General features: G+C 48.2%; 1 protein-coding gene across 4 annotated transcripts in view; it reads left to right on the top strand.

Moving 5' to 3' along the window:
• Positions 1-6021: 6021 nt before the first annotated feature.
• The window catches only part of SH2D4B (SH2 domain containing 4B), a 116354-nt gene continuing 98381 nt past the window's right edge, over positions 6022-23994 (top strand). For 2 of the 4 annotated variants that reach the window (XM_033209287.1, XM_033209289.1), the window contains exon 1: positions 14556-15456. In XM_033209287.1, the coding sequence (XP_033065178.1) occupies positions 15396-15456 (61 nt within the window). In that variant the 5' untranslated portion in view covers positions 14556-15395. Of the gene's footprint in view, positions 7665-14555; positions 15457-23994 lie in introns of those variants that run through there. The other 2 variants (XM_033209290.1, XM_033209288.1) reach the window with 2 other exon arrangements.

Here is a 23994-nt window from a genome sequence, read left to right on the forward strand (position 1 = left end):
CATTAGCAGCTATGTGAACTTGTGCCTCTTTCCTCAAATATGAACTTGAGATAATGAAATTACCTTCCTCACAATACTGTTCTAAGAACTGAATGAGGAAAGGTTTACAATTCGGTCCTGGTTGTTCCACTGGGGAGGGAACAGAGATTGGGGGCACAGGGCTCCCCTGGCCTGGGGGAGTCTGGCTCACTCAAGTTCTCAGCCACTTGCAGGGCAAGGACCCTGCTTCTCTTGCTCCGGGTCCGAGTGGTCTCAAGCCCAGTGGGCAGGGCCTGTGGTGTGGATGGACTCGTCTGCAGTGAGTGAGGCAGCAGGCAGAGCTGGCAGGCTGTGTGGTCTTTAGTGGGTACCGGGAGACCCCAGAGGGCCTTGTGGGAGGCTGTCCACAGCGTGAGCCAGTTTGCCATCTGGGGTCCTGGAGTTTCCTCCTGCCCTTTGAGTTAAAAAAGAGTCAGTCCTGGGCTGAGACTTAATTGTTCTAGTGCTGAGTGACCACTGTCAGCAGCTTCTCACAGGGAGGTGCGGAACAAGGGGGCCTGGAGCCCCGCATCTCTCTAATGGAGCCTATGTCCAACAAGGAGGTGGATGGCTGGATTCGGGGCCCTGGGAGGACGTCATGTGGGAAGCAGACCTCAGGAAGGGCCTTCAGTGATGGTGTGGCCCAAGATTCTCACCTCCTTAGTCTCCGGTCCTGTCCATCTCCGCAGCATCCTAGGCAAGAGAAGTGGAGAAACACTCAAGTCACTGGGGTGGTTAGGACACACTGGTGGCCATTGTTTAAAACCTTACCTAAAACAAGGTTAAGCAAAAGGAGTTTACAGGCTCTCATAGATGGGAAGGATGTGTGAGGGTCACTTACTGAGAGGAACCAGGGTTGCGGCTGCTGGAAGGAGCCTCACCACTGCTAGTGTGCTTTCCTCCCCATCGTCAGCATCTCTGCTTCTCTCTGCATGCCGGCAGCTCTCTCTTAGGGCACGCAGACCTCTCCCCTGCAGGGAAACATGACTGCCAGCAGCCCCGAGTTAGCGACTATCATAGAAACCCAGTGTATTTCTCTCTTGTTTATCGTTCTGAGACCTGAGTCACAGGCCTCTCCAGCACTCAAGACTTTTTCTTTTCTCTGTTTTTTGAGACAGATTATCACTCTGTCCCCCAGGCTGGAGTGCAGTGGCCCGATCTTGGGTGCAAGTGATTCTCCTGCCTCAGCCTCCCGAGTAGCTGGGACTACAGGTGCCTGCCACCACATCCAGCTAATTTTTGTATTTTTAGTAGAGATGGAGTTTCACTATGTTGGCCAGGCTGGTCACGAACTCCTGACCTCCCGGCCGCCTAGGCCTCCCAAAGTGCTGGGATTACAGGCATGAGCCACCACGCCTGGCCAAGAATTTTTCTTTTAAACCTGGAGTACAGAGATGCTCTCTAGTCAGACAGAAGCAGCCACCACAGCCCACTCCCTCAGCCAGTATTACTTTGACTCACTAAGTTAGTGAGGAACCAGGCCCCAGATTAAGAAGCAGAACTTGCTGAGCGCGGTGGCTCAAGCCTGTAATCCCAGCACTTTGGGAGGCCAAGACGGGCGGATCACGAGGTCAGGAGATCGAGACCATCCTGGCTAACACGGTGAAACCCCGTCTCTACTAAAAAATACAAAAAACTAGCCGGGCGTGGTGACGGGCGCCTGTAGTCCCAGCTACTCGGGAGGCTGAGGCAGGAGAATAGCATGAACCCGGGAGGCGGAGCTTGCAATGAGCTGAGATCCGGCCACTGCACTCCAGCCTGGGTGACAGAGCGAGACTCTGTCTCAAAAAAAAAAAAAAAAAAAAAAAAAAGAAGCAGAACTCACACTGTCACCTACTGTGCGCCTGGCTGGCTCATGCATACCTTGTCTGTCTAATGTGAACCAAAGCCCTGTGGCGCACCCTGCTGGTTACCCCGAGTGGTTACCCCCGCACAGAGGTAGAAAGGGAGTCATGGGAGGGAGGACTTTCCTGGGAGGTCTCTGGGCTGGCAAGTTGGGTGACACAGGTCCGGTTGGCTGCAACCCTGGGCTCTGCTGTTGTAATCATGAATGTGTGTGTGTGTACAGTTGTTTACAATGTCAGTGTGGGTGTGCTTGTTTGTTAGAGACACATGCCACTGATCCCATGGTGAGGAAAATCCCAAGCCCTCCCCATGATTTTTGCCAGTGTCTGGGGACTCCTGCTCCTGGCAACCCATGTGTCCCCAACTCCTGTGTCCTTTAGGGACCTCTGTTGAGCCCTGCCTCTATTCTGGCAGAATTAGAGAAAATTCGTTAAAAAAAATAAAGTTTAAATTCATTTTTAAAAGTAATAAAAAAATCTCACAGCACGAGTTTTGATGAGATTTGGGGCAAGGTGGTCCACAAGCTTGGGTTGTATGGCCACCTCCCCCTCTTCTTCCCCTGTTGTCTCTGCAGCTCAGAAACCCCAATTTCCTGGCCTGTGTTATGCAGAGGAACTGAGCTCACCCCACACAGCTTCATCTCCAAACCTAGCAAGGATCCTGCCCAGATCTGGAGCACCACCTTTTAATAGAACTTACTTTCTCTCCTTAGATAGCAGTGGGGGTGGAACGATTCTTTTTCCTGATGCAGATATGTAAAACTGGGACATTGCTACACATAATATTTTAAACCTGTCTTCCCTCTTACCAACGAACACGTCACTAGCACCATCTAGGCCAATACATTTCTCAACATCAATTCAGTGGCTGTATTACATGTTATCCTACGGATGTGCTCTCGTTTATAATCTAAACCCCTTTTATTGAACACATCAGTTACTCTGAAATTTTCAGTGTTATGATGGATGTTGCAGTAATTATTCTTATGTATGCACAGAACCCCCAGAGGACATGACTACTGAAGGGTGTGCTGGCAGGATCACCGGTGAGGATCTAGCAAATTGTCCCAGCTTCATTGACTGAGCTTTCACCCTCTCTGCACTACTTTGAACTGCCATTTTGATCATATAATAATGATTTAGTAGAGCTCTTTTTTGGTTCAACCTACCTGTTCTTGTATCAGAACTAAAATGTTTAATTTTATAAATTTGAACAGTGGCACAATATAGAGTTCACTATTCCTCAATATTTTCAAGGCTGCTTCTTACCTGTTCATTCTTTTGGTTAACTTGGGAATCATTTTGTCAAGTCTCTCTCTACTTCCCAATTTCCTTTCAGTTTTGGCTCGAAATGATATTCAATGTATACATTAACTTGAGTTACATTTTGCTGCATAATACTGAGTTACATTTTGAGTATTATGTATTACTCATAATACATATTGAGTTACATTTTGCTGTATAATACATTATCCCCAAGTTTAACACCTTAAAGCAGCACATATATATCTCATACCCTTCTGAGGGTCAGGAATCTAGGAGCAGCTTAGCTGGGTGACTGTGGCTCTGGGTCTCTCACGAGGCTACAGTGAAACTGCTGGCCAGGGCTGGAGGATCCCTTCCAACCTCACTCCATGACTGTTGGTGGGAGGCTTCAGTTCTCCACCTGGCTCTCACAATATAATTTCCCCCAGAGTGAGTTATCAGACAGTGTGTGCAACCAGTCATCTATCTGTTAGGACATGTCACTTCTGGCATGTTCGACTGGCCACTCAGCCCAACCCTAATACATGCGAGAGTGACTATGCAAGCGTATGAGTTCCAGGAGGAGAGCATCATTGGAACCATATTGGAGACTGGCTAATACACAGATTAATGGCACATCTGACAATACGGGGTCTTTCTGAGTGTCAGTGTGGTGTGTTCCTGTATGAACTTAATTCTATTAAACTTAATTAAATTCTAGGTATGCTCTCAGCGAAGATTTTTACTTTTGTTCATTACAGGTCCCCACACTGTTAAATTCATTCCAAATTAAAGGATCTTTTCTTTTTTTCACATCGCATTTTCTAAGTAATTGTTGCACTCATATAGGAGATGCTGTTGATTTTGACACCCATAATTTTTCAGTGGAGACAAGGCAGACACTGCTCCAGACTCTCACCTGCTATCACCGATCCTTACGTGTGGCTGTGCCAGGCTCAGCTGCGCTGAGATGATGGAGCTGTCTGGCCATCATTGGGCATATGGACTTCAGATTTGAAAGGATTTTATGTAGAAGCAGAGTGCCTGATATGACTCTCTGGGACCCCCATTTCTGCCCTCCTTGGCTCCCACTGGCAAGGCTGACTCAGTTCCTATCACCTTCTCCTGGACTTTGGCCAGAGTCCACTGGCTGTTCCCCCTGCCTCCCCCCCTCTCCACACCAGTGCCCTCTCCACACCAGTGCCAGAGCTGCTTCCAAGAGATGCCTCAAAGCCCGCTTCCAGCTCAGGAACCCCAGGGGACATGGATGGCTTCTCCATTGCCACTTCCTAGCCTTCCTGGCATAGGCAGGTCTGGTTTGCCTGCAGGTCCCTCTCTGGGGTGGGTCCCTGCTCCATAGATGCTGAGCCTCCAGAAGTCCATTCTTTTATACCACATTTGAAAACCTTTGAAATGCATTATAGTTCAGTCATATGAATTATGTGAGTATATCCTACTCATTGTATAAAACAACACAGAATTGTCTAAAGTGTCATCTTTCTCCCCATTCCAAGAAGGAGCTAAGAAGCAATGCTAAACAATTAGGAGTGTGATCTTCCGTATTCTTCCCTTTGTCTCCACAAAAGCAATCAGACATACAGAATTTTAAAAATTACCCTGTGCACAGTATTCTGCATGGCGTCTTTTCATTTTATCAACGGTGGTCACTTCCCTCGCCAAAACAGACAGTCGACTTCATTGTGACAGGAGTAGAGCTCCATGCTGGGCAACCCACCCCCACAGAGGGACACTCAGGTGGTTTCCAGTCACTTGCACAACACTGTTGGGTGCGTGGGCCTCCAGGGCCCGGAAGAAACTGCGTTCGCGTGCAACATTAAACACGCCACATGGGCTGATGAAAAATGAAAGCAAAATAAGAACAGTTGAAAGACGGCAGAAAACCTGTGTGACTACTCCGTGGCTCCCCTGCCTGGTTTCCAGCCGCGGACTCTTGCTCTTCGGCGCGACCCCTGCTCCTGGGGTCCTCTGGGGTCCTCCCGCACCCAGGCCCCACACACTCGGGTTGCGAAGCCGAGTGCCTCCCCGTGCGGCCGCCAGGGGGCGCCCCAGGCCGGGCCGAGCGCCGCCCCCGCCCAGGAGAATTGACAGGCGCGCGGGCGCCGAAGCTGGTCTTTCCAGAAACCGCACCCCGGCCACTCCCGGGCTGCCATCCGCGGCCCGGTCACGCTCACGTCTCCGCGATTCGGTGTCTCTTGGCCTCCTGCCCCACTGACCTGGGAGTGCCAGGAATCACCCCGCCCCCAGCGAGGTCCCCTCTGTTGCACAAAATGGGCGCTAGCTGGGGTCATTCTAGTCCGGCCGCCTCACCCTCCCCAGGGTCCTCCAGGGTGGCACCATCACCATTCTCGCCCGCCTCCAGCCGGCCCCTTCCTGCTGCTCCCTACAGCGTTGTCCCTGCCCCGTGCCCTCTTGTGGTGGTAGGCATCTTGCGGCCCGGGAAAGACAGAAAGAAGCTGCCCGCAGGAGCCCAGACCCCGGGAGCCTTCCTCCCCTTGTCTCCTCTCTGGACTTGGGGGTCCCCCGCCAGCCACGGCGAGAGCGAGAAAGATAATAGCTGGGCGGAGGCTGGGGAAGACCCGCCGTGTCAGAAACTGAAGGGAGCCAGGACTCCCGGTGGGGGAGTGGGTGCAAGCCCTGAGGTGGGAGAGGAGGGCGGATGGGAGTTCAGGACCACAGCTCTGCAGGGGACAGGCGAGTCCTGTGGCGGCTCTAGGAAGGTCTGGGTCACACTGGGACCAGCCAGCTGGACCTGGGTGGAGAGCGGTGGGGCGCCTGACTCTACTCCTGTGACCTGGACATTGCCCAGCTGAGCAGGAGCTTTGACCCTGTGGGCTTACAGCTCATCTGAACCTGCTTAGTCCTTCTTCCTGTTGTGTTAACCTTGCAGAGGGGGAAGAGTGCCAACTCTCCACCCCTCTTCCATCACTCCTGGGTACCTGATCCACCTTCCACCCTCATGGGTAAGGAAGGGGACAGGAAGGTCACCAATCCAAGCCACAGTGCCAAATCCTGTTGGTTCGTTTGTTTTCCCCTGGTTGGGGTATGTTTTCAAACCATCAACAGATTCATAGTTGCTGGTGGATGTCAAATTTCAAAATAGGGGAGTCCCAATACGGTGACTTGTCCATTAGGAAGTCATAGGCAAGTCACTTACTTTCTCTGAGTTTCAATATCCTTGTCCCAATAAAAGGGCATCTGTGATTAGCTCTGAGCACATATTTAGGGTGAGCTTTCACCCTAAAGATCTCAGCAACAGCAGCTTCTACTCACCTTCAAACACCAAAGAGAGGGTGGTTTCCCTCCCAGCAGAAGTCCTCCCAGCAGAAGTCAACATCCCGCCCTTCCAGTGTGCTTCTGATCAAGGCACAGAGAAGAGCCAGTTTCATCTTCTTTCTTTTTGGTCAACTCCAGACATCTGCAACAAACAAGAAGATTAACAACAACCATTAAAATTGGCCCCTGGAGAGTTTATCTGTCAGCGCACGCATGGCTGCAGGATCTCATTATAGGCCAAAGGGAAAGGATGTCTGCTTCCTTTCTGTCCTGGAATTCCGTGATAAAATCCCCTCCAGTTGTCTCTACTGATTCCATTTTGTTTTCTTTCTTGGCTATAACACAGATAGGAGGAAAAATCTTTCCTCCCTCAAGGCAGAGTTTTAAACGCATCACCTCAGAATGCCAAATGTTCTGGAAAGGAAGAAAGTTGGCAGCGAAGGAACCCGCAGAGAGAGGGACTGAGAGGGCTGAAGGGCCCAGCAGCTCCTGGCAGGCTCCTCTGGTCTCTGTTTGAAATTGGCTGAAAAGACATGGAATTTAGTAGGCAAATGTGCCTCCTTCTCCTCCTCTTATCTGCAGAGGAGAGATCGGTTCCCAGCTGGCCGGGGCAGTGTCATTGATACAGCTGGTGTCATTGTTACCTTCCACTAACAGATCACTTGACACCTACCAGCTCAGGCACGGCTCGGACTGGGCATTTCCTGGCTGAGCTGGAGGCTTGGGCCCTCCCCATTGTCCCAGAACCCTAGGTGAGGCCAAGACATGGGCTCTGCTGGGATGCCATGCTTGGTGACCCAGCAGAAGGACTAGATTGCTCCTGGTGGGTGCTCCCCCTTGCAGAGTCCCAGCTGCCCCTTTGGGTCCTGTTGCCTGGCCTCTTTTGCTGTCCTGGGTAGAGGAGATGAGTTTGTCGCTGGCTGCAAGCTGAGGCCAACTGACACTGCTGCACAGAGAAGGGGCACCAAGAGTGGCCTCGGATTGAGGAGCCTGTAGTGCAGAGCAGCCCCTGGGGCCTTCCGCCTGGCCCTGCTTCCCTGGCCGGCTGCCCTTCTGGTGAGTGCATCCCAGGTGGCATCATGCTGCAGCAGATCCTGCACGACATGTACATCGACCCTGAGCTCCTCGCCGAGCTCAGTGATGTGCAGAAGCACATCCTCTTCTACAAGATGCGGGAGGAGCAGCTGAGGCGCTGGAAGGAGCGGGAGACTTGGGAGTCCCTGGCCCAGGACAAGGGTCTCAGGCCTACGAAGACCAAGCGAGGTACGTGGCTGGGAGTCATGGAGGGATGGGCCACCAGTCCCCCAGGAGGTAGAAAAATTAGCAGGGCCAGGCTGTGCCCTTCTTCAAGATGGGCACTGGGGTGATGAGGCCTGGGGGCTTGAAACCCTTGTCCTGTGGGCATCAGGTCCCATGAGCCTGTGCTTTTGTCTTTTGGCCAGCAACTTAGGGCTTCGAGGCTGCTGCGGAGGCTGCCCAGGGGCCCTTATTGGGGTGGGGGAGTTGGGACTTGCTTTGTCTTGTTGTGGAAGGCCCGAGTTCTGGGAAGACACCACTGAGACTTCAGATTGTGCTCAGACGTGGTTGGCAATGGTAGGGTGAATGAGGGCATATTTGTGATCCTTGCCATTGGTTCTGGGCCAGGGTGTGGTATAGACATGCAGTTCCTCTCTCCTTGGCAGGCATGGCAAACCAGTTCTCAGCTAGGGCCCCATCTGTGGACTGTGCCTCTCCCTCCAGGTCCTCCGGCTGGAGGATGCTGTGGGATGTCCCTGGAGTCCCACTGGGCGTCTGGAGAGAGGGCGTCAGGGAACATCCTACACAGTGAATGACCATCCCCAAATGGTCGTGGCAACTGCAGATGAGAAGCAAGGGCCTAGCCTACATTTCAAGAGTTTTGTATGCAAAGTCTTGTCCCAGTCAATCCTATGGACTGGTACACCTGGGGGTGAAGGAAGTCATTTGGGACCCCTGGGCCAGAAACTGGCAGGCCACTGAGGCTTGGCTTGGCACAGGACTCAATCCTGCTGGGGATGGTAGTTTCTGTGGATGCTGCATGCACTTTACAGTTTGCAAGGCTTCGCCTTTTGAAGTTTTCAATCCAGGACAAAGTCCTGTTTCAGGGCTGAGCACACAGCTCCCTTGGTGATCTGGCTCCTCTCAATGCCAGACTCACTGCTGGCCATTCCCCACCAGGTACCACAGGCCATGCTCGCACCATCTGGACATGCTTGCGCTTGTCTCTGGTCTTTCACGTGAGTGGCTCTTAGTGTTGGGAATGTCCTGCCTTCGTCCACCTGACAGACTCCATCAGGACTGGCCCCCTGCCCTGGAATATTCACGGATGCTCTTGCATAGGGCAGTACTTGCTCCTCTGTAGCTGCCTGGCATGTAGGACCCACCCTGCCCTGGCACTTGCCACCCTGTCATTGTCATTCCTCATCTGCTTGCCTGCTCTCCAATAGGCTCAAAGGCACTGGCGTGTGAGGCCTTACTCCACTCTGTCTTCCTCCCCTGGGCCCAGCACAGAGCTGGCACACGGTGTTAAAGACACAGCAGGACCCTGCCGGGGAGGTTGGGTCAGAGCTGTGACTTGGCTGCAGGTGGCTGGTGCCAAGGCTGGGGCCTTCCAGGCTGGGCTGCGCTGGCAGCTGCATCACTAACTGGTGGAATGACAAGCCACCTTGCCAGCCCCACCCGGCCTGAGCCCTGGGGACTTGCGTTGCCTGCATGATGACTCTTCTGGGAGGGAGACAGATGCCTAAAATTTTAACTGCAAAAATATTTGTACAGAGATTTGTCACACATTGACATCTACATTTTCATGTATAAATTATACATTAAACTCATCTGAGTTTCTGGTGCAGAAGATCCTTTTTCTGGTAATTAATTTTCTGATTTATAAAGAATGGAAAAGCAGGGAAGCACGCTGAGGAATGTGTGTATCCCAGGTCAGGATCCCACTCGGATCCCGGCTGTCTGCTTTGGTCCTGCCTTCTAGAACTGTCTGGGCATGCCACTGCGGAGCCTGGGGGCTGGCCCCGCCCAGGAGCCTGAAGAGCTTTCAGCTGCAGGGTCCAGGATGTACAAGATCTGCTTCATGTCCTGGGGTTGTGATGAAGGGTGGTAACAGTCTGTGAGCTTTACATTGACTGGGTGCCTGCCTAGCCCTTGCTGCTCCCATATCCCTGCAGGGTGGCAGGGCAAGCTCCCTGATTTCATTTCAGTTAAGGAAGGTGAGGCTCAGAGAAGTGATGCGCTACATCCAAGGTCACCCAGCTGCTACATCTCATGACTTGGACCTGGGGTCTGGTGACTGATTTTTTTTCCATTCATTCACTTCCAATCTCGGGACTCCAATTAAACAAATGAGCTGTGTACACATTCACTTGTTCACTCATTCACTAATTCATTCACTTATCCAGCATTACTATGTGCTGACTTCTGTGAATGGGACAGTGCTTGTCCTGGAGACAGTGGGTAGATGGATCATAGGGAACACAGCCGACTCGAGTGCCAAGGGTGAGGCTTGGTGCAAAGCAGCCGTGCCGTGTCCCAGGGCGGGAAGTGTGTGGGGACGGGCTCCACAGAGGAATCTTCTCTTCCTTCCCTTGATGTTGCCGGAGGACTCAGAAGGTTTTCCGGATGCTTGTGAGACCCCAATCCCCAGCTGATGTCCGGGCTCTTGACACTGTCTTGAGAAAGAACTCAGGAATGAGTCAGAATGATAGGAAGGGCAAGAAACTGTTAGTGAGAAGCGAAAGTACACATTTGAAAGAGAAGTGCGGGCGTGCTCATGAGAATGCATGAGAATGCTCATGCTGCTCACGCCCAGCAGAGTCTGGGTTTCTAATTTTATGGGCGTTTCGTTAATTAGGGGATGGAACAATTATTAGGTGTTCTGGAAGAGGAGGAGATTTCAGGGAACCCTTTGGGTTACTGTCTCCTTTCTCCCTTCCTTGGGTTTGCCCAGAAGAGCCATGGACAAGTCACCCTGAGTGGGATTTCAGCCGTTTTTGCTCTCTTCCGTTCGGTTTTCTGCTCTCTTGTTGTTTCTTTGTCTTGTTCTTGGTTTCGCTGTTGTTTGGGTTTTCCATGCTCCTGTGACCACCCAGTGCTATTCTTGTCTCACTCACAGGCACCCTCTTTCCTGGTCCCCTCCCCACACATTTGTTCTGAAGGAAGCACCTGCTGTGGCCCTGCTGAGCTGTTTGCCGGCCCCTTGGGATCCCTGAGCACAACCTGGCTGAGTCCTGGTCAGCCTAGAGTGACACCGGGCCTCCTCTGGGCCATCGTCCCCAGTGCTCTAAAGCCTCCCTTCTCCCCTCTTTTCTGGGAATGTTCCTCGCTCCTGGCAAGCCTGGCTTTGCCATCCATTGGGCTCAAGTAACACTCCCCGTGGCCCTACAGACAGGCAGGCAGGACAAGGTGTGCCTTGTGCCCGAGGACCTCACAGCCCCGGAGTTGTGCCTGGTAAGGGCGCCAGTAAACGCTGGTGATGTGCATCATTCTCGTTTACAGAACCTAGGAGGTTTTCTTGATTCTGGGATCCACATTTGGAACCCACAGAAGTAAGCTGGGACTGAGAGGTGGACTGTGAAAAGTAGGAAGGAGACGAGACGAGGGCGTGGCTGGACATGTCACTCCTCTGAGCACATGGCATTTCTTTTCTGTTTTCACTATATGCTTTGGCAAGAACCCTCTGATGTTCTATACTGTTGTGGATGGTGTGGACCCCTCAGCTTGGTAGGTTTTTAAAAATCTAACATCATGTTTATTGCTCTATTGCATTTCTGACAAAGTTTGTTGTCCAGTATGTTGAGTACATTAAGACTCAGAGAAGGCATATTATCACATTATGTCCCAGCCAGACTTAAGTCAAACCCCTCTAGCATGGCCACGACCTGTGCAATCTCATCCTCTCCTCATTCTGCGTGGCTACTGCAGGAACGCACACCCTGTGTTAGGAATTATGAATTTCACAATCCTGTGGACTCCTCTCTGCTTACTCAGTCATCCTAGGTTCTTGGGGCCAGAGCTGGATGTGACCTGGGGACACATGACTCAGGACACATGTCCACATTACTGACCAAGGAAGCTTCCCTGTTTGGACCTGTCAGTTCTATCTTTTTTTTTTTTTTGTTTAGACGGAGTCTTGCTCTGTTGCCCAGGCTGGAGTGCAGTGGTGCGATCTTGGCTCACTGCTACCTCTGCCTCCCAGGTTCAAGAGATTCTCCTGTCTCAGTCTCCCAAGTAGCTGGGATTACAGGTGCCCACAACCACACCCAGCTAATTTTTGCCTTTAGTAGACACATGATTTCATCATGTTGGCCAGGCTGGTCTTAAATCCTTGATCTCAGGTGATCCACCCTCCTGGGCCTCCCAAAATGCTGAAATTACAGGCACGAGCCACTGTGCCTGGCCCTGTCAGTTTTATCTTGATTGACAGTTTCTGCCACTGTTAAATTGGTTCCTCTGTGGCCGCCTCCTCATCCTTCTGGATGCTTTTGCCTGGGAGCCAGACATCTTTCCCTCCTACTCTTCCCACTCTCCTGTTTGTGAACCAAGTCTGCACACTCAGGAAGCTGCTTCTTTCCTTTGGGTTTCCTACCAGGCAGCCAGCTTTCCTATGCCTGCTCCCTGGCTTGCCCTCATTCCAGCCAGTGGAGTGCTCTGAGCCCAGTGGGGCTCCAGCCTCCACTGCCTCCGTTCTCCACAGCTGGGCTCATGATGTGCTCCCAGATACAGTCCTGACCTGGGGCCTAAAGGGCTCACCCTCTTTAGCATCCTCTTTATTCCTCAGCATCAAGTCACTCCCACTGCCCTCATGGGAGGTGTGTGACACAGTCCTTCTCACTGGGCATCTGGCTTCCCTGTTTCCTGGGCCCATCTGGTAACCACAGCAACCTTGCCTGCTGGGCTTGGGTTCTCCTGGCCTCCATGTGTCCTCGTCCCAGGCATGGAAGTCCCGACCTTGCATGCCAGCCCTGCTTAGACCCCTGCACGGAGCCCTGCACCTGCCTGCCAGCATTCCCATGGTGGCCTTGATCTCAGTGCAGTCCCTGCCTCAAGCTCATCCCTATATTTCCTTCCCACAGCAGCCGCAGACCGTTGGACACACGAGTTAGCTCACTTGTCCCCCTGCCTCGGTGGCTTTCATGGCACTCATGAAAGGCACAGGTCTTTGCTGGCACCTGCCCACCTCTTCAAGCTAATTTCCACCATGTGCATCCCACTGCGTGGAATGCTGTTTCCCCAGATCCTCATGAGGCTCTTCTGGGTCATTATTCATCTCTCGGTTGAATGCAGAGTTCTTCACTGGCCACCCACTCTCAATGAGCCGCATCCCAATCTCTCTCTTTGAATACCTGCCTACTTTTCTTCCTAGCACTTAGCATGTCTGCAAGTGTCTTTGAAAAATTATGGTAAAATACACATAACATGAAATTTACCATTTTAGCCATTTAAAGTGTGTAATCCAGTGACATTTAGTACATTCAGAATGTTGTCCAGCTATCACCACTGTCTAGTTCCAGAACATTTTTCTCACTTCAAAAACAAACCCCATAGCCATGAATGGTCATTTCCTATCCCCTCCTCTGCTCAGGCCCTGGCCACCACTGATCTGCTTTCTGTCTCTAAGAATTTATCTCTTCCTCCTCTTCCTTCTCCTTCTCTTTCTTCTTCTTGTTCCTCTCCTTCTTCTCCTTCTTTTGCTCCTCCTCCTCCTCTCCTCTTTCTCTTACTTTCTCCCCTCTTTCTTCTTCTCCTTTTTCTCCTCCTCTCCCTTTTTTTCTTCTCATTTTTCTCCTCCCTCTCTTCTCCCTTTTCTTCTTCCTCTCCTCCTTTCTTTTCTCCTCCACTTCTCCCTTTCTTCTTCTTCCTCCTCTTGCTCCACGTATCTGTTTGCTTGTTTACAGTCCGTCTCCTCCATTAGCCTGAAAGTGCCATGAGACCATGGATATTGCTTGCATTGTTCAGTTTCTATCCCAGCATCGAGAACAAGGCCTGGGGCAGAGTTGGAGTGTGCCTGGGTGAGTAGCGGCTAAGGTGCTTACATGTGTGCTGTGACAGGGGTTTGACTGGGGACACAGATGCTAAAGGATTGCTTTTTTGAGTGAAAGGCTGTGTGCTGCGCATTGTGACCCCTCTACCCCACTACACATCAAAAATCCTCTCTAAAAGTAGAGAAATCAGAATATATGTGTGCTTTGGGATTTGTTGTAGAGGCTGATATATAATAATATATGTATAAGTAATGACAAATCTGCCACCTTTTCACTTTTACTTATCACTCATTCCATTTTCTTTTTCTTTTTTCTTTTCTTTTTTTAAAAAGAAATTTTAAAAAGAAATATTTTTTAAAAAGAAATATATATATATTTTTTCATTTTTCTTGAGACAAGATCTTGCTGTGTCATCCAGGCTGCAGTGCAGTGACACAATCTCAGCTCACTGCAACCTCTGCTTCCCAGGTTCAAGTAATCCTCACACCTCAGCCTCCCGAGTAGCTGGGACTACAGGCATGTGCCACCATGCACGGCTAATTTTTGTGTTTTTTGTAGAGATAGGGTTCCAGCATGTTGCCTAGACTGCTGTCAAACTCCTGGGCTCAAGCAATCCACCAGCCTGGGCCTCCTAAAGTGCTGGGATTATAGGCGTGAGCTACTGCGCTGGCTACTCATTCAATTTACATTTCTTGTTTTAGGATTTGAACTTGGATTTTAGCCTGACCAATGCTCCTTTTTTTCTTTGCATTTACTTGGTGCGTATTTGCCTGTATCTCCCACCACAGCCTTTTGATGCCATTTTGTTTTAGGAGACTCTCTTGGAAAATGTATATTAGATAGCATACGGTATTTTAAAACTTACTTTTGTAAATGTATTCAAGCCCATTATCTTTATCAGGAATGAAACATGATCTACTGAAGATGAGAAACATAAGCCTATTTTTATATTCTTCCCCATGATTTTGTTGGTGTAATCAAGGATGGTAAATCAGGTTTTAGTTGATTTTGTTTACATTATGTATTTCATCTCTTAAGATTTATTTTTTATGCTCATAGTAGAGGTTTTATAATGAAATCCCAATAACAATAGTTATTTGGATGTTAACTCCACTTTGTCTGATTTTGTTGCTCCCTATATGTTTTCTCTCTGAGGGGCAGTGATAAATGCTTTATTTCCCCTTTGCCCCACTGTACAAGTGATTTGTCCAATCAAGCAGTGCACCCCTCACTGTTGGGATTCTTAGCACATTACACTGAAGTCACTAAACACCATGAGCAATTCTTGCTTAAAGCTGCCTTGCACCCCATCCCTATTCTTGCTGTCATAATATGTTCTCGGGACACCATTGATTTTTGCATGCTGATTTTCCTCAACCTCCTTCTTCAGCTTTTTTTGTTAGTTCCAACAGCTTTTTGGTTGATTCCCTTGGACTATCTAGGGAGCCATGCTGCACAGGAACACTGGAAAGTCAGTGGAGCACATGCCCTGGATATCTGGACCGTAGCTCTTTGTAGCTGTTGTTCACAACCCCTTTCCTGGACACTGGGGACAGTGATTCTAGGACAGCGCTGGGCGGGGGGAGGAAGGGGTTAGGGAGGTGACTGACAGAATCTCCTCCCTGGTGTCTCTTAGTGATGTTTGTTTACCATTAGTGCCCCATTTCTTTTGTTAAGAAAACATTTCCTGTCACCATGCAAATATTCAAGGAACAATTCTCTGGAGGAAATACTTGATCACGTGTGTATAAGGAGAGAAAATTAGGTGTCTAGAGGTGAGGGACGGTGTCCAGAGCCCTATGGAGGACACTAATTATTTCCAGGAAGACAAGAAGTAAGAAGCCTCTTGTGCCATGAGAGTTGGGAAGGTGGGGCTGAGTGTGGGTCTGAGGGACCAGTTAGGGCAGCAGGTGGTGAATGAGATATTGCCAGTTTCTGAAGGGGAGCCCCAAAATCAAACAAGAAGAAAATCATTAGAAGTGGATTTATGGTGACATGGGGCCGTCCACCTGACTCCAGAGAGATGTCCTATCACCTGTCACCTGTAGGTAGGTACCCCTTGAAGCTCGAGGGGGGCATTTGGAAGGCAAGCAGACCCTGACACTCTTCCAGACTTCCCACCCAAGGGATGCTCCCTTAGCTCATTTTGTGAGGGATTCTACGGTAGGAAATAGTGTCATGGATCATTTTTCTTTTTTCTTAGACAGAGTCTCGCTCTGTCGCCCAGGCTGGAGTGCACTGATGTGATCTCAGCTCACTGCAACCTCTGCCTCCCAGGTTCAAGTGATTCTCCTGCCTCAGCCTCCTCATAGCTGAGATTAAGGTGCACGCCACCAAGCCCAGCTGATTTTTGTATTTTTAGCAGAGATGGAGTTTCACTATGTTGCCCAGGCTGGTCTCAAACTCCTGACCTCACGTAATCCGCCCACCTCGGCCTCCCAAAGTGCTGGGATTACAGGTGTGAGCCACTGGCCTCATTTGTCCACCCTTGGGTGGGCTTGATGCTGCTTTCAAAATGCCTGTAGCATGGTGGATGGATCCAGGCAACTCAATTTCATCTTGATTCCACTGGGGTGGCTTTGGAAAGTCACCCATGCAATGAGAATAACAACTCTTTCCCAACAGTTTTTGGGAGAATTAAAAATGCTTCTTCAACAAGGGGGCAGCTTCTGCCACCGTGTAGGCATCTAAGAGCCAGGTTGTGCTCGTCTCCTTCCTTTCTTGGCTCTGCTGGCAGATCCCCTTGGAATTAGTCTGGGCCTCTTCCTGAGTGCTCCATCACTTGCCCTAGCCTGTGGGACCAGCCACATCTCTGCCTAGCCAAACTCAGTTTTTCTGGAGTCTCAGCAACGGGGGGTGACTTAGGAAGTGAGGTCTTTCCTGTGAGTCTCAGATCATCAACCCTTGTGTACTTTACAAATGTACTTTTACTTTTTAGGATATATTGGAAGAAATTCAGTTTTTCCAATGAAGGGTCACTCTTGATTCTTGGGATGCTAATAAGCTTTTCAGATGAATGACGTAAAGATGAGGCATCATGGTGGGTGCAGGAAGAGCCCACGGAGAATTGCTGTGATCTGCTGGTAACTGTCGGCACAGCCTGTGGCCTGGGACTCTCTGATTGTGATTGTGTGGCTAAACACAGGGCTCCCTCCTGAGCCAGCCGGTGGAACAAAGGCTAGGGATCTCTGAGAGCTGTGATGGGACTTGGTGTGTGTGTGTGTGTGTGTGTGTGTGTGTGTGTGAGTTCGGCTTGTGTTCTGCTGGCATTTGGGGCATGGAGAGGGATGCTGGGGCCAGACCTTTCTGTTCCATTTGCCTGAACCATGAGATCCAGTATGGCCCTGCCGTGCAGTGGGTGCCCCACCCAGGTTTGTGGCCTTGACATTGGTGGGGCCTCACTTTCTGGCTCCCAGCCTCCTGTTCTGCCTCCAGATAGCAGCCAGAAAGGTGAGACAGCTGCATAGATGAGTGAGCTCCTCAGGGGTGTAGTCTCAGCATCCCCCTTGGAGCTCAGACCCTTCATCTGTAATGGGCACGGGCTTTACTGAAACCAGCTCCCTCCAGGGGAGGTTGTGGGGATTGAGTGAGCCATGTGCAAAGTGCCTGAAGTCCACCCGGCGTGCACAGCACCTGCCGAGGGCTTCTGGTTCCTTCGCAGCCTGTCACCTTGCTCTTGTTTCCTTTCTGCCTTCCTCAGGCCCAGCAGTGAGGTTCTTAGTGACGCAGCTCCACCTGCAAAGGCTGCCAGGGCCCACCGCTCCCCGTCTTTAACACCAGTGCTTTCTGAAGCTGCAGAACCTCAACTTACCAGGTGGGCAGTGAGAGGAGCCAGAGCAGAGACTGCTGTGAGCAGGCATGGAGTCACCCGTAGTCACCGGTGGCGACGGCACTTGGCACCTGGCAGGCTTGGGCATCCCTGGGGGTGAGGATGGTTTTTGTGGCTGTAGAGAAAGATTAATATGTGGAGCCCTTAGTTGTCAGCTTTGAGTAATTTGTGTCCACAAGGAAAGAACTTGCAGCCTTAGTCAGCTAAGGGCTTTTGGTGGGGAGCTGGGGGGCAGAGGGGACCCTGGAAGCTAAGGAGGATGGGTCGGGTGGCAGAGCAAGACGTAAAGGCAGCTGCATGCTGTAATATGAAGGCGAACTCCTCCAGATGGAGGGCCTGTCAGGCCTGTGCTAGGCCCTTTAAGGGCCTCAGCTTATCTTACCCCTCAGTGACCTGGAAGATGCACCCCTATGCATTTCATAAAACCTAAGAGTGCTTGATTGAAAGATGCACCATTGGCTGGGCACGGTGGCTCACACCTGTAATCCCAGCACTTTGGGAGGCTGAGGCGGGCGGATCACGAGGTCAGGAGATCGAGACCATCCTGGCTAACACAGTGAAACCCCGCCTCTACTAAAAATACAAAAAAATTAGCCGGGTGTGGTGGTGGGCTCCTGTAGTCCCATCTACTTGGGAGGCTGAGGCAGGAGAATGGTGTGAACCTGGGAGGTGGAGCTTGCAGTGAGCCGAGATTGCACCACTGTACTCCAGCCTGGGCAACATAGCCGGGCGCGTTGGCGGGCGCCTGTAGTCCCAGCTACTTGGGAGGCTGAGGCAGGAGAATGGCGGGAACCCGGGAGGCGGAGCTTGCAGTGAGCTGAGATCCAGCCACTGCACTCCAGCCTGGGCGACAGAGCGAGACTCCGTCTCAAAAAAAAAAAAAAAAAAAAAAAAAAAGAAAAAAAGAAAAAAAGAAAGAATAAAGCACAACAAGGAAAAGAAAAAGTAAAAGAAACATGACTTGATTTTTATTTCATTTCATTTTATTTTATTTTATTTGAGGCAGAGTCTCACTCTGTCACCCAGGCTGGAGTGCAGTGGCACGATTTTGGCTCACTGTAAGCTCTGCCTCCCAGGCTCACGTCATTCTCCTGCCTCAGCCTCCCGAGTAGCTGAGACTACAGGTGCCCACCATTACGCCCGGCTAATATTTTTTGTATTTTTAGTAGACAGGGGGTTTCACCGTGTTAGCTAGGATGGTCTCCATCTCCTAACCTCATGATCCACCTGCCTCAGCCTCCCAAAGTGCTGGGATTGCAGGTGTGAGCCACCGCTCCTGGCCAACATGACTTGATTTTTTAAAATCTTAATAACAGATGCCAAACTTAAAAAAAGAATGAAATTGGATTTAAATAGAAAAATATTTGCAACATACATAACAGGCAAAGAATTAGTGTCCAGAAAACATAATGAAGTGCTCCAGTAGCCATGTTAATGAGGACCCAGGAAAGAGATTCTTTCCCACACTTCAAGGGGTGAGACACACAGCAAGTGCCTGTCCCTTTCCACTGCTTCTGCAGGTTCCCGAAGAGCTTGGGTAGATGAGGATGGGGTGGCAGTGTCTTAGTCCAGGCTACTATAAGACATTATCACACACTGAGTAGTTTAAACAACAAACGCTTCTCACAGCCCTGGACTCTGGATATCTGAGGTCAGGGAGCCAGCATGGTCAGGGGTCTGGTGAGAGCCCTCTTCCTGGATGTGGATGGCTGACTTCTCCTGTATCCTTACATGGTGGAAAGAAAGTGTGCTAGCTCTCTGGCCTCTTCTTATAAAGGCACTAATCCCATTCATGAAAGTTCCATTCTGTTGACCTAATTACCTCTTGCCCTAATTACCTCCCAAAGGCCATACCTCCTAATGCCATTACATTGGGACTAGGGTTTCAATGTGTGAATTGCAGGGGTACACAGACATTCAGACTTTCAGACCATTGTTAGCAGAGGCTCATGCCCAGGGTCACACAGCTGGTCAGTGATCAGTGGACCAGTAGGGAGCCTGAGTTTCGGTGCAGTTTCCCTTTCCTTCGCTTCTCCCAGCTGCTGCCAAAAGCCCAGGGACTGTTTGAACAGGACTGACTTTTGCTCCACTTTGCATGGAGGGAGGTGCCTCTCCTGCACTGTTTCAGGGCTCCAGCTGGGGGATGTTGACCTGAGCTACCCTGGCTTCCTCCCTCTTCCCTGGGATTCTTTTCTGTCCCCTCATTTCAGGATGCTAATGCTGTCCCCTCCCTGCTTCCCCATCTCTGCACCTCCCTGCTTCCACTTTCAGCCTGGAGGACAGCAGGGGCAGCTCCTGAGAAAGGCCACCAGTTGCTTATCTTGGCACTCCCTGTAACTCAAACCCCAGCTCTCACTCCAGCTCAGAGGAGCTGGGTGGAAGCCGGTTGTAGACTACCTGTCCCTCTGCTATCTCTCAGAGTGGCTAACATTACTGCTTTCCAGGTTTTTCTCACCCAAGAGTCAGCAAAGCTTCCTATGGTTTTCTCGTTTGGAAACAGATTTTGCCTTAGATGTTGGGGTCTAAATTCTTTGGGTTCGTTTTCATGTGTATTTACCCCATGTCCTGTTAGAATTACATAATCCTAGGCTTTAGGTATTATTTATTTATTTTTTGAGACGGAGTTTTACTCTTGCTGCCCAGGCTGGAGTACAATGGCACAATCTTGGCTCACTGCAACCTCTATCTCTCAGATTAAAGTGATTTTCCTGCTTCAGCCTTCCGAGTAGCTGGGCTTACAGGTGCTCGCCACCATACCTGGCTAATTTTTTGTATTTTTAGTAGAGTCAGGGTTTCACCCTGTTGGCCAGGCTAGTCTTGAACTCCTTACCTCAGGTGATCCACCCACCATGACCTCCCAAAGTGTTGGGATTACAGGTGTGAGCCACCACGCCTGGCAGGCATCATTTATTTCTATCCTATTATTTCACTGGTGTGCTTTTTTTCTGGGCACCATGGTAGGGTTCTCATTCTCAAACTCTGAGATGCTAAAGATTTAGGATGTCCTGTGCCTGTCCCCAGGACATGTACAGCTACCTCATTTTACAGATTAAGTGATTTGGATCTCAGAGCTTTTAAGGAACAGGACTGAGAGCAGGGTCTGGGCTCCTTAGTGACACATTGATTCTGCTATGTCTCTGTATTGAATGAACTGCGGACAGGGAGTAGGGGTTGGAGGTGGGGCATTGTGGATTTCCCAGTGATAGTTACAGCAAGTCCTACTACACGTGGGGCATCAAGGCCCCGGTGAGAGCTGTTCTTGGATTTGTTGTTGTTCCAGCAAGAGAGGGTCCAGTCTTCATAGGAGGTGTGGCCTTGAGCTGGGGTGGGGTAGGGGGGTGCCATTCCACAGTTACAAGGTTGGAGGGCATGATGGTGGTGGCTTAGTGTGACCAGTCCCATGTTTGTGTTGCTCATACACAGCAAGGGCAGTGCTGAATACAACATCAAACAGCCTGGCACTATTGGCAGCAGCCCCTGTGCCCACAGAGTGCTAGGCTTTTGCCTTCTTTGTGCCAGAGGCATGTATGACGGTAAGAGTGTCTGGGTTCCAAATTTGGCTACCGACTTTCTAACTGGCTGGTTCCCACTTATTAATTTGACTTTGGTAAGATACTTACGACTCTCTGAGCCTCAGATTCCTCTTGCCTAAACTGGAGATGATGATGGTAAGTTCTGCATCCCAGATTTGCGAGGAAGACGAAATGATGGTCCCAGTGAAGCAGGGTATGTTGTAAGTACTTGATAAACATTAGCAGAGCACATTCCTCCTGTGCTTAGTGGAGTTCTAGAAGAACTTTTCCAGAAGACTGAAGTTCCAGAAGATTAAAGTTTACAGCTTAGAACCGAAGGCATTTGTGTTAAGAGAACACATTGCTGTTGGGCAGCCACTTCCTCGCAGGATTCTCTGGTCATTAAGTATGATATTAACTGTAGGTTTTCACAGATGCATTTATCAGCGTGAGGAACTACCCTCTATTTCTAGTTTGCTGAGAATCTTTACTAGGAATGGATATTGAATTTGTCAAATGTTTTTCTGTAACTATTGAGATGATCATATTTTTTTCTTTTTCAGTCTGCTGATAGGATTATTTGGATTGATTTTTGAACGTTGAACCAACCTTAAATTCCTGTGATAAAATCATATATGGTCATGACGCTTTATCCATTTTATATATTTCTGAATTTAATTTGTTAATACTTTATTAAGATTTTAAAAAATCTGTGTGATCGATATTGTTCTGTACTTTTCTTGAAATATATTTAGTTTAATATCAGGGTTATGTCAACCTGAAGAAATATGTTGGAACATATTCTCTCCTCTTCCATTTTCTGAGTTTGTATACATTTGATATTACTTCTTCCTTAAATGTTTGATGGAATGTACCAGTAATGTCTTTCATTGTGGGCAGATTTTAACATATAAATTCAAGTTCTTTAGTGCACATAGAACTATTCAGGGAGTATGTTTCTTCTTTCGTGAACTGTTGTATATTTTGCATCTTTCAAATAATTTGCTCTTGTTATCTAAGTTATCAACTTATTGACATAAAGTTGCTCATAAAATTCCCTTGTCTGTAGGATCTTTCGTGATGACCTCTCTTTCATGCCTAAAAGTTGTGTCTTCTCTCTTACTATGTTGATCGGTCTGCTGAGAAAATGTTCAGTTTCACTAATGGCTTCAAAAACTAATTTTCATTTGTTTTACTGTGGTTCTTTTTGTTTCTCTGTTTTCCATTTTATCAGTTTCTACCATTATCTTTTTTATTTCTTTCTTACTTTTACTTTTGGATTTAATTTGTTCTTATTTTCAAGTTTATTAGTGTGGAAGCTTAGACCACTGATTTGAAACATTTCTTTCTGAATATAAGCATTTGATGCTATAAATGTCAGAGCCCTGCTTTAACTACATCACATGAAATTTACATGTTATTTAAAATATTTCTTCAATTAAAATATTTCATAATTCACCTTGTGATTTTTTAAAAATCCATGGGCTACTTAGAATTGTGTTGTTTAGTTTCTGAATGTTTGAAAGAGATTTTTTCAAGTATCTTTTTGTCATTGATTTCTACATTGATTCCACTGTGGTCAGAGAACATAATACACATGATTTCAAATATTTTATGCTTGTTGATTTTTTTTTCAATAGCTGAGAATCCTATCTATCTTGGTGAATGTTCTGTATGTACTTGAAAGAGAAAGTGTTCGGCTGTCATGTGAAGTGTTCCGTAAATGTCAATTAAATTGGTTGATAACGCTGTTTAGATCTTCTGTAGCTTAATTTTTCCTACTTATCCTATTAATCACCAGAAGAAACTTTTTTTAAAAAAGCAGCTTTATTGAGATGTAATTAATATGCCATATAATAATCATGCATTTATTTATTTATTTATTGAGACAGAGTCTCACTTTGTCACCCAGACTAGAGTGCAGTGGTTCAGTCTTGGGTTACTGCAACCTCCATCTTCTGGGCTCAAGTGATTCTCCTACCTCAGCCTTTCAATTGCTGGGACTGCAGGTGGGTACCACCACACACCCAGCTAATTTTTTTTGTTTGTTTTTTGGTAGCGACAGGGATTTGCCATGTGGTCAAGGCTGGTCTTGAACTCCTGGGCTCGAGCAATCTGTCCAACTTGGCTCCCCAAAGTGCTAGGATTACAGGTGTGAGCTGCTGCACCTAGCCTTAAGTCATGGACTGAAAGCATACAATTTAACACTTTTTATTATGTTCATAGATGTGTGCAACCATTTGTTGCTTGTACTTTTACTGTCATATTTAAGAGACCCTTGTTTCTGAGGTCATGAAGGTCTAACCTTAGCATGAAGATTTATGCTTATATCTATATATTTTCAAAGTTATTAAGGTAGAGTAGCACATAATATTCTTTTATAATCACTTGTTTTTTTATATTGTCTTTTAATTTCTCATGGTATATATTTTTGTTTTATTTAATTTTTACTTAGGTATGCCAGGCAGTTTCTTATTTTATTACATTTTCCAAAGAACAAATGTTTAGTTGTATTTATACTATATATGCTTTGTATTTTACTAATCTTAGCTTTTGTCTTCATTTGTTTCTTCTTCCTACTCTCTTTTATCTTATTTTATTGTTCTTTTTCTAATATCTTAGATTAAAAATTAGTCTATTCACATTATATCTTTTTTACAATGCTTTTAAAATTTCTCATTATAAAACATTTGAATGAACAGGCACAATAGAAAATAGTATTATAAATATCCATGGGCCCATAGTATATTTATCAAATGTTAACGTTAGTGCCTTGTTTTTATTTAAACAATTCAGATTCAGTGGAGAGCTACTTTGGTGCCTTTCTACAATCTTGCTCCCCATCTCTTATGCAATCTTTGTTGCAAATTCAATGTTTTGAATTTCTTACTGTAATATAGACTTTGTCCATAAGTAATATGTTGCTTAATTGTTATATAAATGGCATTATATGATTGTACTATGATAACCTGAATTTAATTTTGTGGTTCTGCATTTTTTTCTTTTTCGAGACAGGGTCTCACTCTGTTACCCAGGCTGTAGTGTAGTGGTATGATCATGGCTCACTGTAGCCTCGACCTCCTGGGCTCAAAGGATCCTGCTGCCTAAGCCTCCTGAGTAGTTGGAACTACAGGCATGCACCACCACGTCTGGCTAGTTTTTCTACATTTTGCAGGAATGGGGTCTCACTGTGTTCCTAGGCTGATCTCAAACTCCTGGGCTCAAGTCATCCTCCCACCTTTGCT

This window comes from Trachypithecus francoisi, unplaced genomic scaffold (genome assembly GCF_009764315.1).
Source record: "Trachypithecus francoisi isolate TF-2019V2 unplaced genomic scaffold, Tfra_2.0 Lachesis_group9, whole genome shotgun sequence".
NCBI classification, from domain to species: Eukaryota; Metazoa; Chordata; class Mammalia; order Primates; family Cercopithecidae; genus Trachypithecus; species Trachypithecus francoisi.